Source organism: Felis catus, chromosome D1, assembly GCF_018350175.1.
Source record: "Felis catus isolate Fca126 chromosome D1, F.catus_Fca126_mat1.0, whole genome shotgun sequence".
In the NCBI taxonomy this organism is placed as follows: domain Eukaryota; kingdom Metazoa; phylum Chordata; class Mammalia; order Carnivora; family Felidae; genus Felis; species Felis catus.
This window is the reverse complement of record NC_058377.1, coordinates 84,890,557-84,904,373: the sequence shown is the minus strand read 5'-3', so window position 1 is coordinate 84,904,373 and position 13,817 is coordinate 84,890,557. Positions and strand designations below refer to the sequence as shown.

Sequence of the window (13,817 nt, the reverse complement as noted above, 5' to 3'; positions counted from 1 at the left end):
AGCACGGCTCTACCCCCGGGAAGCCTAAGCTCAGCAGATGGGAGGGGACCCAGGGTCGCCTTCCTTGGTCTGAGCCCAGTGCCCAAGCCGCTCCCCTTGCCCCCGCAGGGAGCTCGGCGCCCTGGAGCTGTGCCAGGACTCCAGACAGCGCCAGGCAGGTCGGTGGATGAAGGGGGGGCCTGGGTGTTCTCTTTGCAGAAGACGCCCATTTGGAGGGAAAACTCCCTTTATTTTTCTGGGGCTCCGTAGCCACCCCCCTCCCCAGTCCCCTATGATTTTTACGCTGATCACACTCCTGGTGATGAACTTGCAGCTCTGCTTCCTGCTGCCTGCTTGACCCGAGAGCACCAGCAGGCTGCCGGCCTCGCCCTCAGCTCCCTCCTCCTCTTGCAACCCCGGGGCCTCGGGGCGCCAGTGCGGGTTCCAGCGGGCCGGGGCTGCAGGAGGGGCGCGCGAGGGCGCGGGGTCCCGCCGGGGAGCGCGCACGGAGCGGCGCCTCAGCCGCCCTGCTTCCTGGAGCTGTGCTCCTTTGACCCCAGTGGCAGTCCCTGTCACTGCACCGCTCGCGCTCCCTCTGGCTCGCCGCGCCCTCGCTCCCTCTCCTCGCCCCCTCGCTCGCTCTCTCCCCAGATCGAGGCTGCTCCGGTCCTTTCTCCACCCCCCCCCTCCCTCTCGTGCCGCGCCCCCAGGTCCCCCGCCCCTGCCCGCGGCGGGACCTCCGGGGTCGAAGGTTCTGGCCCGCCCGCGCCCCTCGTCGCCCCCGCTCGCCCCCCGCGCGCCTCCCGCCGGCTCCGGCCGCTCCGCGATGGATCGCCTGCTCGTTGGGCGCTGAAGGCATCCCCGGGACCCGGAGCGCAGCCCGGGAAAGGTAATCCGCCCCGGGAAGGGAGGCGGAGGGCGGGGGAGGGGGAGGAGGCGGCCGGGCGCCCGGTGCCGCGCGCGAGAGGAAGGGAAAAAAAATGCACACACAAAGCGGAGCCCGGGTGAGAGGTGCCTTGTCAGAGGCGCGTGCGAGGGGCTCGGAGGCTGCGGACCGCGGCTGCCCCGGTGCTCCTGACATTCGCACAAGCTGGCGCTTCCCGGGCAATTCGGAACCCGAGGAGGGCGTATTTTCTACCCCAGAGCGAAAGCGAATTCTTTTTCAGGAGCTGTCGCCCTCCCACTCCCCATCTCGCCCCTCTGCTCATCTCCCCTCCCCCCTCGCCGCCCCCAGTCCTCAGCCCCCGACCTCCTAGGGTCCCCACCTCCCGCTCCCTTCTTCGCCGGGATTTCTCTGCAGGGGTGAAGGGGGTGTCCGCGAGGGGCATCAGCGAAAGCCAGGCGGCTGGGATGGGGGTGGGGACGAGGACTAGGCGAGCTGTTTACTAGAAAGTCCCGGGGTGATGTGTTCGAACCGCCCCGGCCTAGGCCCGGGTGCATTGTGTTGGCCCGAGCCCCGGGCGCCCGCCGCGGCCCGAGCGAGGTGCGGTGGCCGGGAAGGCGCCGCGCAGCTTTGTGCTGGGTCTGCGCTCCGCGGCCGCCCCCGGGGCCGCCCGCGCGCGCGCCGCTCTCGCGCGGGGCTTTTTCTCACCCTGTCCCCGCGCCCCAACCTCGCTGTCCCCTGCCGCCTCCGGTCTCCACGATCGCCGCCTGCGGAGCGAGTCGGCGACCCGGGCCGGGCGGCGGGGGACGAGCGACCAGAAAAAGTAACCGTTGCCGCCCGGTTTCTTCTCCAGAGAGGCAGGAGTTTCTTTGCCTATTTGCACGGAACAGGGTTATCTTTGTAAAGCCTTTGAATTCCGGGGTTTTGCGGCCTAGGAGGTGAAGGGGCATTTTTTTTCTGGAGATTGGGAAGGGAGTTAGAATCCACCAACAAGAAGAGAATTTAAGGATGCCCCGGTGGGGCAGATTTATAGAACATTTACTCTCCATCCCCCCACCCCCCAACATACCCCCAAATTAAGTGTAAATGCGGGTCATGAAAAATGTGTAATTGATTTGAGATGCTGCGAACAAACACAAACAGGTCGGGGTGGAAAAAAACAAAACTTTAAGCAAAGAAAAGATTTCTAAAGAGGGGGGGAAATCCGTAGCCTCCACACCCCCTTCCAGCGCTTGCTGGCTCCCTCCCTTCCTTTCTCTGCCGCTTCAGGAAAGCAGCCCGGCAGCGCCGGGGCAGAGAGCAGGGAGGCGGCGGTGACGGCTCCGGGCGCCGGCTCCGCTCTGAGGGTTCGGGGATGCCAATGCGCCCGCGAGGCTGACGTCGGGGGCGTGGGGCTGTGATGCTCGAGCGAGGATGGCGCGGTGTCAGAGCCATTGGCCGCCGGTGGTCATCAATCAATCTGGGGCTGGGGGAGAGAGAGAGAAAGAAAGACAGGCGCCCAGCGGAGCCCAGGGCCGCGAGCGCCAGCTCCAACAGTGCCAGCAGCGGCGGCAGCAGCGGAGGCGACGGTGGTGGCAACGGGGGACTGAGCGAGTAAGGCGAGCTGGTGCTCCAGGAAGGAAGGGGGAGCTGTCGCCCGGAGGAGCCGGCCGTGAGCCGGGAGGGCAGGGCGAGAGTGTGTGTGTGTGTGTGTGTGTGTGTGTGTGTGTGTGTGTGTGTAGTTGCTGAAGGACACCCTCCCACCGCAACTGCCCACCCTAGATTTAAAACAAACAAACCAATCCAAAGTAGAGAATTCCGCGCCCCCCGCCCCACCATATATAGGCTCCACGCGTTGCCAGAGGCGCAGGAGAAAAGTCCTGCCCTTTCTCTCCGAAAGAATGTGCCAGGCTGGTGTCCGCAGTGCTGGAGACAAGTTCAGGTGTAAGTGCGGCGGGAGGGAGGGCGCTCTGTGGACAGAGGCACGTGGAACTTTGTGCATCCCTCCCAAAACCCTGGCGGAGACGCCTCTGAGAAGGCTTGTGGGCATCGCTCCGGGATACAGGGATGAGTAACTGGAGGTGGGCATAAAAGAGTAGGGGCGTGAGTTGAGAAAGCGCTCGATCCGTTCGGCAGTGGGAGGAGAGAGCGAAATTTGGCGGAGTTGGAGCAGGCGAGTTCCAAAGTCCGGCCAGGCGGTCGGGCGATCTTCTTAGGGCTAGTGAATAAAAGGAGCATCCTTGTTTAAAGGAGGAAATCACGGGCTCCTTTCTCATAGGCTGTGCGGTGCGGGCTCCGGTAGAGAGGTCATGAGTTGTTGCTTTGAAACTTTTGGTAAATTGGACTTCTGGTGTCTAGGAGGTGGAGACAGTTATTTAATTCCCCAGCTTTTAATCCTTTCATTGCCAGCCGACTTTAAAAGGTTTTCCAACTAGATTCCTGAAAAAGAACATTTCAAGTTGCACAGCTTAAGGGACCCAGACGTGATTGCTGTCTAGGAAATGCAAAATGAGCCCACATGATTTTTTTTTTTTTTAAGGAGAAAATCAAACTAGCACCAACCAACATGAATGTTTGGCAATGTCAGTCCCTTTTAGATTTTTCTTTAGGATTCCTGGCATTTAGTACCAGGTTCTTTTGTTTTGTGGAGTAAATGTGCTGAAGTATAAAATGAAAATTAAGAAAAAAAAAGAATACTGCTCTCTTTAGATATTATATGTAAAAAGTGATGTATGTGTGAGGAGGATGAGATGCTCCAAAATCTGATCATTTGGAAGGTTTTATTGCTTCCATATGTGAAGCAAGGTGAATCAGCTTCTGGATAGTTTTAGACAATGTATCATTCTGCTTTGTTTCAAGCTTTTCCCAAATTTCTCAGGTCAAAGGAGGAGCCATTGTCCCCTCTTTCTGAGAGTTTGCTAGGGGAAAAAAAAGTCTTCTGTGTGTTGGTGTTTAATATCTTAGGATGTGTTCATTTTGTGATGCGAGTAGGGGTGAACACAATATTTTAAAGAGTACGCCTTTTCTTGACTTGTCTGTAAAGGTTCCTGTGAAAGTTTTGAAGCTCTCTGCCTCAGTCTGACAGTTTCTTCAAAGGACTCCAGATTAAAGAAGGTAGACACTGCAGGTGCACTCTTTCGATAAAACATTTGAAAGGGAACATGGTAAAGATGAATTCAAATGAGATGCCAGCCACCCATTTAGCCCGTCAGAGTTACAGGGGCCTGTGCTTGCTGATGAAAAGATATTCTATTTGTCTTGCTGGGGCAAAGGTGTGAAGAGGTACAGATGTTCACTTGATAGAAAAGGCAATCCTAGTTGGACTTTAGGGTCGAGTGGACTGTTTAGGACTGTGAGTTGATCACCTTCTAAGTTCTCTTGTCTGCTTCATATGGGAGGGTCTAATGCTAACTACTAAAGTCATTGCCTAGATATTTACATAATAGGTGTGTAAATTTTATTTCTAGGCCGTTTTGCTTAGCTTAATTAGTGAGTTTGCTCCAGAAATATTTAAACTGGTTGTGGCACAGAGTGCAGAGATTGTGACTGAGAGGTCACAGTGGTGTAGACATGAATTTTGTTTCCTTTGCTTCTTAATGCTCTTGTATTTCACACAATAGACATTGATGGCAGGAACATAAGAATTGCCATGTAATTTTTACACCACTCTTTAATTTATGCAAACACTAAGTTCTCGCAGTCTGAAAATGCGTATTTTTTTCCCTCTGTGCTTTGATGGCTAACATTCTTTTTAATGACAGTCATTTCTATAACAGGAAGATGTTTTCATTTGTATTTACTTTTCAGCGTGGCGCAATTATGCAGTTTTGCGCTTCAGTAGTGTCTCGGTACTTTGTGTCTCAAAAGAGAATTACAGTACTTAGAACAGGACTGCAATTTGAAGCAGGTGTTGTGTTTTACTGTTATGCAAAATAACAGTAAAATATAATTGTGGGGGAAATTAAGGAAACAGCTGCAAACTTGGTATGAAAACTGCTACATTATGATTTGTAAGCAGTTCTTCATAGATATCTTGCATCAAAGGAGCAGGGAAAGATTTTAATTCAGTTAATCCTACTGGCCTGGTTGTCTATCATCTGGTGCTTAAAGGACTTCTACCTCCCGTGAAGTCAGGAAGAAGAAAGAGAACCCAAAGTGACACTTTGTTTAAAATGCCAGAACACCAGGGATTCATCTTTTGGCAGTGGCCTTGTGCATTAGGAACGAAGGCAAGGTGGGTGTTATTTAGCTTGCTTTGCTAATATGAAGAAGGCAATGATTTGAGTGGAACACTGTGGAATTTCTTAGCCCAGCTAGCATATGGAGGACTACACAACCCCCGGGTTGTAAAATAATAAAATAAATGGCCTATGGCAGGCCATCTGCCTTTTGCTTGATATTTAAGGTGTTTCATGCCAAATTTAAATCTAATCTTATTTTTCTAAATATTTTTTATTTGAGATAGCAGCTAAGATTCCCGGAGCTTAATGGGGCACATGGCAAACATATTCTGATGTGGAGCACTTAAAGTAAGAACGTGGGTTACGCCCAAGTGTTACTCAAGGAGCATGCTCCCCGCTTCTTCTCTATTGCATTGATCAATTGCAACAGCCTCAATGCAGGGATCTGCTCTCTCAGTCTTTGCATACCTACTGTAGAAATAAACATCCTCATTTGTGAAGCCGGCACAGCAAATAATATACTGACACTTATAAAAATAATAAAAACTAATGGAAATTTTGAAAGAATGAAACCAACTACTGAGAATTATACAGCACCAAGCCAGAATGAGATGGTGGATGTAATGGCTGCCCCCCTTCAGTGTTCTCTTTGGGCTCTTAAGAGGGGCCGTAATGAATGCATCCAGAGTCGTGGTCCAAGCCTAAATGTGTTTAACTTTCCCCCACGTGACTCGAGTGTTTAAAGAAATTATATTACATTTAGCAAGAACGATTTGCCTTACCATAAGATTCTTGGCCAGAGTGGAGTACATATGTATACCAGGCGTTGAGCACCTACGTTTGTGGGGAACTGCTTGTGAAAGAAAAAATTATGTGTAACATGCACATATTATGTATTATAATTACACACTGGTATCTATTGTAAGTGTAACATTTTATTTTATTTTATTTTATTTTATTTTATTTTATTTTATTTTATTTTATTTCTTTATTTTATTTTATTTTTTGTGAAAGAGAGAGAGAGCAGGAGTGCTCAGGCTCCACACTGTCAGCACGGAGCCCGACAAAGGGCTCAAACCCACAAACTGTAAGATCCTGACCTGAGCTGAAACCAAGAGTCAGATGCCTAAGCGACTAAGCCACCCAGGCGCCCCTATAAGTGCAGCATTTTAAATTTACACTGGTCATTGTGTTATATGACTGTGTTAAGCATTGAGATTTCAAATTATTCTATGACATCAACTCTGTACAGACCAAACATTCCAATTAGCAGGGAAGGTTTGGAAGATTCTCCACTTCGAGCACAAACCATTTATAGTTAGACACCATGGCAACTGTGGATATGCCCCTTCCGTAATTCATGTTAAGTGCCATAATTATAATTAAAGAGGAAATCTTAGTTTGAACACCGCTGAAGTGATTTGCTAGCAGCCAGCAGTGTTAGATGGACTGCAGTGTCCACTCTGAAGTACCTGCAGGGTGAGGGTTGGAAAAGGTTGTATCCACGAGGCAACAACACATATTAAGATTTTTCTTGAGCCAATTGCACATCCCGGTGTCCTAGCTGACGTTTCTTAAACACCTTCTTTTTCTTTGTTCTCATTTTATAATTTTTTTTTTTTTTTTTCAGAAACGCACAGTGGTATTGATGTGTAGATCCTTGGGTTCAGCGGTTGGCTGAAACACACCATGCCTGCTTCCATCCTTTGCTCCGGAAAGTTGTGAATTGCTCATGCCTATAGGGAGGAAGGATGGCTCATGGGATTCCTTCTCAAGGCAAAGTTACCATAACGGTGGATGAGTACAGCTCAAACCCCACCCAGGCATTCACACACTACAACATCAACCAGAGCAGATTCCAGCCGCCACATGTACATATGTAAGTATCACTGGGTGAACCAAAAAAAAATTATCAGTCAAGAAAATAGAAGTAAAATAAGAAAGTCACTAATGACTTCTGTCAGGGAGAATAAAAGTTATGTGATTCGTAAAACAGATTGGTATCTGTGGTTCCAAGTACAGCCCAGAGGAATACTCTACATCTGTGTAACCTTTTCAGTTTTCAACCATAATTTGACTTGAGATCGTCAGATCTAAGGGGTGGTGGTTGGTTGCCCACATTTTGTGGACAACAGAGAGGTTAAGGTATTTGCCTACTGCCACACAGTGACTTTTGGCAGAGTCTTCTGACCCCTGGTTCAATTTGCTTCACGTTGCATTGTTTGCCTCCATGATGAAATATTTCTTTAAAATTTCTGTAGTTTTTCCCCCCACACCTCACCCCACTACCCCTTTACATTCAGCTGAGAAATAGGCCTAATTGGGACTAATTGTCCAGCCACTGCTAAATCCATTGTCTTGCCTGTTGCTGGTGGAACGTGTGCTGCATGCTGCAGGACTCCAACAATATGGAGAACAAAGGATTAAGGGACAGTGGAACAGTCGGTTCCAGGAATTGTACTTTTCTCTCGCTCCCTAATACTATTTAAGTCATGTTTCAGTTTTAAACTGTTTAAGGAACAGAGTGTGGGAGAAACCCAGAGGCAAGGGTTTTGCAGCACCTGGTGCATACCAGCTTGTTTCTCTTCCTTTGCTACAGGATGTGCTGGGCTCTCATCAGAAGGGGCAAAAGGTCATCATCTCCCTGGTTTATTCAATGCCTGGTGTTCATTCTCTATTAGACCCTTCCAGTGTCTTAACGTGAGTCTTTCATAGTAGGACTAAACCTCTTTGAAAACCATTGTATAGTCAAGAGAGAAAGGAGGTTAGAGCTCTGTTGACTGTTTTTTCCATTCCTGGCAGAACTGAACTTGGGGCCTAAGTCACAAGCTCTTTTTTTAGCATTTGTTTTATTGGAACATTTGAAAAATAGTAGGGCCCCCCCTCCCCCCCCACATACAGAACACATTCACATACCTCCCCCCCCCCCCCCTGCCTTAGTTTAGAAACACTAGCCAAACAAAAAGATCTTTCTTGACTGCCTGGGTATTAGTGCAAATACTAGGATGTTACTTTGCAAGTATATTCTGTAGAGCCACTCAATTACCTATAATGGGATTTCTGGAAAAAAGAAAAAGAGAAAGAAATCCTTGGAAATGGTTAGTGCTAAACTATCTTTGAAGAATTTTATACTTTCTTTAAATCAGAATATATTCATGATGATGAAGGATTTGTTAACATGATATTAAGGAAAAGTTTTTAAGGTGAATAAGATTTTCCTTTGTTAAAATGGCTTTTCTGAACAATAACTCGGTTCATTTCAAAATTTTCCTTTTATTCTTCTGCTCCTAATGATTTCTTTTTCTTCAAATATGTTATAGAATTTGTGCAAGCTGGACTTAGGATACCTTTAGCTCTGTTCTGGTCGTGTGACATTTTGTATTAAAGAATCACAAAGAACTTTGTGGATTCTGTTCCTTTCAGGCAAAAGAAAGTATGTTTTGCCTCCAATTCCTTGGAAGATGCCTGATAGGAAATATCACCTTAAGTCTTTACTCATCCATGACCATAAGATTCTGCTGGTGAACTGTGAATGAACAGAGATATTAAAAAAGCATGTAACCTTAGAACTAATCTGCTTAGATCTAGCCATGAGAAATTCCAAGGATCAAATTATACCTTTTTTGAAACTTTTTTTCGCTTGCGAAATGGGTTTTGTAGTTGTAGCCTGGATAGCTGTGTAGCCCTTTTACTGGACATCCCACCTTGGAATAGAGGACGCTTGCCTTTTCACCTTTATCACCTGCTGAGGGCATCCCACCTGAACCCTTTGTTCCAGCCATATAAGTTGCTTCACGGTCACCTGAGCACACCTTGGGCCTCTCCTCCTTGGTGCCATTGCTTTCATCGTTTCTCATGGCTGAGACACTCACATTTATGTTCTGCTCATCAAATACCTCGAGCCAGTTCAGGCCTCTCTGCATCTGTAAAACCTCTTTTATGTCTCCTAGTCCATACTGACTGTGCCCCCCCTTCCCAACACAACACCCCTGGTCGTTATTTCAGCCCATATCACCTGCATCATTATCTCTGTCTCCCTTATTCGTTTCCTAAAAGCAATGATTGAGAGCGTGTAACAGTTGTTCAGAAACACTGATTGATGGGTTGATTGAGCGATCCATTGATTTGACTGTGCATTGAGATGAGATACTGTGACTTAGATTGGGAGCTTCTCATTGGAATTTTCCTGTTCTTTCTTAACATTTTGAGTGTTTGTATGAAGGTGTGAGTGTATGTGAAGCTGCTGGCTCACTTTTTCCTTGGCTTGACTTTTCCTTGCTTGGTGCCCTAGCACAGTCTAGGCATGCAGGTCTCTCGGGTACATGTGATCGTGTTACATTTCTTTTATATTAAAAAAGTGGGCTTATTCTAAATAGAAACTTATATTGTCTGGAAAATATCCATAAAATACTTAGTCTAAAATTTCTTCATTTTTTCTGAAATTTTCAACATGTCATGGCAGAGGCTTGTTCCTTTTCCCCAAAGATACTTTGTCTTTTCCACTTGAATAGTTATTGATTATTTTGCATGGGATCCTTAAAATGTTTCCTTTCCTTTTTCATTTGCAACTGAGGTCCATGAAGACCTGTAATGGATCACCTGAACTGGAATTCCAATTCTGGTCCCTTAAATGATCTGTTGTTTTCTTTCACACAAACTATGGGTTTTTTTTTTTTTTTTTGGCCTTAATTAAGGAATCTCTCACTTCCCATTTAATTCAGGTAGTCTGACATCAATTTTGTGACCCACCCTTGGCAATTTAGTTTTCTTCTCCATGCCTCAGTTTACTCATCTGTACACATTTGCACTAACTGATAGCTATGGATCTTTTTAGCTCTGACATACTGAGATTAAGATTGCTGTTAACACAACGTTTATTTGCAAGGGGTTGCTATGGGGGGATACATAAGACTTGTTTCCCATCTCCATCAAGATCATCACTGATTTCAAAGCTATTGTTTCAAGTGACTTGAGGAGATTTACTACCTGGTCTTGATTTGGTTTCTCCTGTGAGTTCTGACGAGGCTGTCACCAAGCTTTCTAAGAACCACTGGCCTGCATCTCTGCCTGTGACATAGGGAAGATTTTTTTTTTAATTGAAGTATAGTTGACACACAATGTTACATTCGTTTCAGGTGTACAACATACTGATTTGACAACTCTATACCTTATGCTATGCTCACCACAAGTGTAGCTACCATCTGTTACTGTACAATACTATTACAACACCATTGACTATATTTCCTGTGCTCTACTTTCATCCCCATGACTTATTCATTCCATAACTGGAAGCCTGGATCTCCCACTCACCTGCACCCGTTTTGCCCATCCCCCACCCCTCTCCCTTCTGGCAACCATCAGTTTATTCTTTATATTTCTGGGTCTGTTTATGATTTTGTTTTGCTTTTTAGAGTCCCTCCCTCCCCCCCCTCTCTCTATATATAATATATATATATTATATATATATATGTATATATGAAATCGTATGGTATTTGTCTTTCTCTGTCTGACTTAGTATACTTAGCATAATACCTCTAGGTCTGTCTGTGCTTTTTGCAAATGGTAATATCTCAAGGAAGGTTTTTTTAAAGAAAGCAATCCTATGTGACCTTGGGAAAGAATATTAGAGTATAGCTAGAGTTGACAGGGCAGAATTTAGCCAAGAATTTGTGTGCCCCTCTTACTCAGATTCTTGAATGTAGTATTAGATGTGATGATTGAAAACCAACAATTAACAGAACTTCATTTTTCTACAATCCCTCCATTATTTTCTTCAATCCCACACATCCCTACAATTCCTCAACATCCCAGGCAGAATGTTGAGAAAATCATTCAGTATTTAGTATTTTTGATGTTGGTGGGAGGAGGCGCTGAAGGAACCAATGTAGGTTTGAAAGCATCATAAGAATTTTGTATATTTTTAATTATCTGAGGCCCAATAAGATATTATAAAACTTTTTTAGGAGGGTATTCAGCCATCTCAGCTTTTGCACTGAAAGTCCTGTATTCTGGGAGACCCGTTAGTGCTGTGCTAACCAGGAGGGTTGGTCACCCTACTGAGGTTAATTCTTCACCTTTGTCTTTAAGGCTTGGTTGCTAGGAAGCTCACATCATATTTTATTTTCAGTTTTAGTCACTTTGCGTGTCTTTGTCTTCGGTTGTCAACACCCCTGGAATATCACTCTGCTCATGTTCTTTTACACTTGTTTTTGGGAGGCAGCGTAGTATGGTGTTTGACATCTCTAGTGGAATATGATTGTTAGATTTAAAACCTGGTTTGCACCACTTACTAGCTGTGTAACCAACTGTGGGCAAATGTATTAAGTCCTCTGTGTTTTCTTTTTCCATTTGTGAAATGTGGATGATAAAAATAGTGCCTATCTCAAAAGGTTGCTGTGAAGGTTAAAGCAGTTATTACTTGTGAAATTCCTAGAGGAGTTCTTAGTACATAGTTAATACTCATTATTTGTTTAGCTGTTTTTACTGATTGTTTTACTGAGTCTGCATTTTTTTGTTCTAAGCTGTCTCAATTCATTTTGAAAATCAGTGGAGTAAAAATAAGTGAATAAATAAGAAAGTCACTGGTAAGTTTTGTCCTATCTTCCTCAAGGAATCATTCCCAGCAAACTTTTCTGAATGGGATATTTGGCTATCAGGGTTGGCAGGTGTTCTGACTTCTTGGTGCCTGTCAAGGTTATACACAACCTAGGATTACCTCACTTAACTTCCAGTTACTCCTTGGGAGTGACAGTCCTAAGGGGAGAAGGAATCCAGTGAACTGAGTGTTGCCTAGTTATTCTCTGTGAAATCACTGTGGCCTTTTTCCTCTTTGCCTGTTCTCAGGTTCTTGTACCCTCATCAATGTCTTAGGCTCCTCACCTATGGTTGTGGTTAACACAGGAGCATCAAGAATTAACTATAATCAAGATTGAGTGCAAAGGGCCAGAGCTTTGGCTAGGGAATGAAGACAATGTTCACATAATAGCTGAGAATGTGGTCTGAGATCAGAAATCTATATACAAGTGTTGATCCTGCCAGTTACTAGTTTGGTGAGTGATGATGGACAAATGACTGAGTCTTGTCGTCTGTAAAATGGGTCGAACGACCCTTTAAGACAGTTGTGAATATTAAGTGAGATAAAGCATATGACATATAGTGCCTGAAAGATAACAATGGATAACTAGATGCTGTGATAATATTTATGATCTTGTCTGTATGGTCTTGTGTCAAACTGGTGAACATGAGATATGCTTTAACATCTTCCTTTCCGAAGATTCTTGGTTGTATAAAATCTGACAAGCCCAACTTGTGTTTTTTTTGCTATATTGCATTGTATAGTACTTGTCAGTATTTGTTTGGACGTTGTGAGTCAAAAATGACCTGAAGCTTTTAGGGTATCTTGGTGATTCCATTCTCAATTCTTATAGGATTTTGTTTGTTTGTGTGATCTGAAGTTCCATGTTTTGTGGTGGGAAGTAACTGTTTATTTCAGGTCCATGTTAGGCATCCTTAGATGCAAAAACAAAGTTATAGGAGGGAATTATGAAACGGTGCCTTTTGGTTAAAAAAATATACAAGTATGTAGAAAGGAACACCAGTGTTACTGGTGATTATTTAGGGAATGAATTGGGGGAGGGAGTAGTGGGTAAAGACCTTTCGCTTTTTATTTTATATGCTTGTATGTGGTTTGACTCATTTTTATAACAATGATGTAATGCTTTTTTGAGAAAAACATTTTTTTAAGAATGATAAAAATGTAATGTGTCTACAGGTCCTTCTGCTTTGTCTGCAAGATTTGCACTAAAGGCTGACACAAATGTAAATCTTCTACTTTCTTTGGGTCCACCTTCTTTGGGTGGCACTTGCTTTATTTTATGTTATAATCAAGGAATTGACCAGAGGTTGTTTATTTGTTCAGTATGATTCAACTTGCACATGTGTGGGAAGGTGGGGGCAGGTGTCAAAGATGCCGCCTCCTTTTTCATCCTATACCTGAAGGGAAGTTTGTCTAGTATTTTCAGGTTCACTTTTGTAAAGAAATAGCTTGCAGTAGTGGACCACTTGATAGTACTTCAGGGAACTTATATGGTAGTCCTGCCTTGGTCACTAATTAAATCTATGGTCATATAGTACATTGGGCTTCTCTTAATTTCAGGACTTGATGCCCTTTGGCGTCATTGTCTCCTACTCTGGTCTGGCAGCTTCAGATTTCTTCTGTTTCTTTTCTTTAGGTCTGTTTGGAATTAAGAACATAAATCCCTCATCATTAGTAGTATTCTGTAGGAAAAGGATATAATAGTGAGGCATCACGGGGATATGGTGGAGAAGGAGAAGAGACATGACCCCCTAACACTCACCCCAGAGGAAGAGTATTATCAGTGAATGAATGAATGTCTGGGGCTCTGTGAAACTGTACTTGACTAACAAGGTAGAAATTCATCCTTTGCTCTGGAGCTGGGCTGCATTAGCTGTTTGAAAAAAAAAATTCTAAACATTTTTTTCTCATGGTAAGCCACTCGTTCTCATTAGAGATTTATCACTGGCCTGCACATTAGCATGGCCATAATTTTTGTTAATGTTTTCAATCTGAAATTCATCGTGGAGATGCTGAATGGCCCTTTTCGTTTGCACTCCTATGTAAACACAGAGTATTTTTCTTTTCCTCTCTCATTTCTTTTCAAAAATAAGTTCTTTTTCTTATATACTCCCTGAGGGTACTGGTCTTGTGGTCCGTGACAGTTTGACTTCATTTTAGAGCTGACTTTTTTCTTGTTCTGTAGATTTCTTTGTTTGCA

At 44.8% G+C, this 13,817-nt stretch overlaps 1 protein-coding gene across 3 annotated transcripts in view; it reads left to right on the top strand.

Annotated features, from left to right (window-relative positions):
• The first annotated feature begins 487 nt into the window (after nucleotides 1–487).
• The window catches only part of MPPED2 (metallophosphoesterase domain containing 2), a 175,924-nt gene continuing 162,594 nt past the window's right edge, over nucleotides 488–13,817 (top strand). For 2 of the 3 annotated variants that reach the window (XM_003993124.6, XR_006586487.1), the window contains exons 1-2: nucleotides 488–868; nucleotides 6,653–6,901. In XM_003993124.6, the coding sequence (XP_003993173.1) occupies nucleotides 6,774–6,901 (128 nt within the window). In that variant the 5' untranslated portion in view covers nucleotides 488–868; nucleotides 6,653–6,773. Of the gene's footprint in view, nucleotides 869–2,672; nucleotides 2,786–6,652; nucleotides 6,902–13,817 lie in introns of those variants that run through there. The other variant, XM_019812217.3, reaches the window with a different exon arrangement.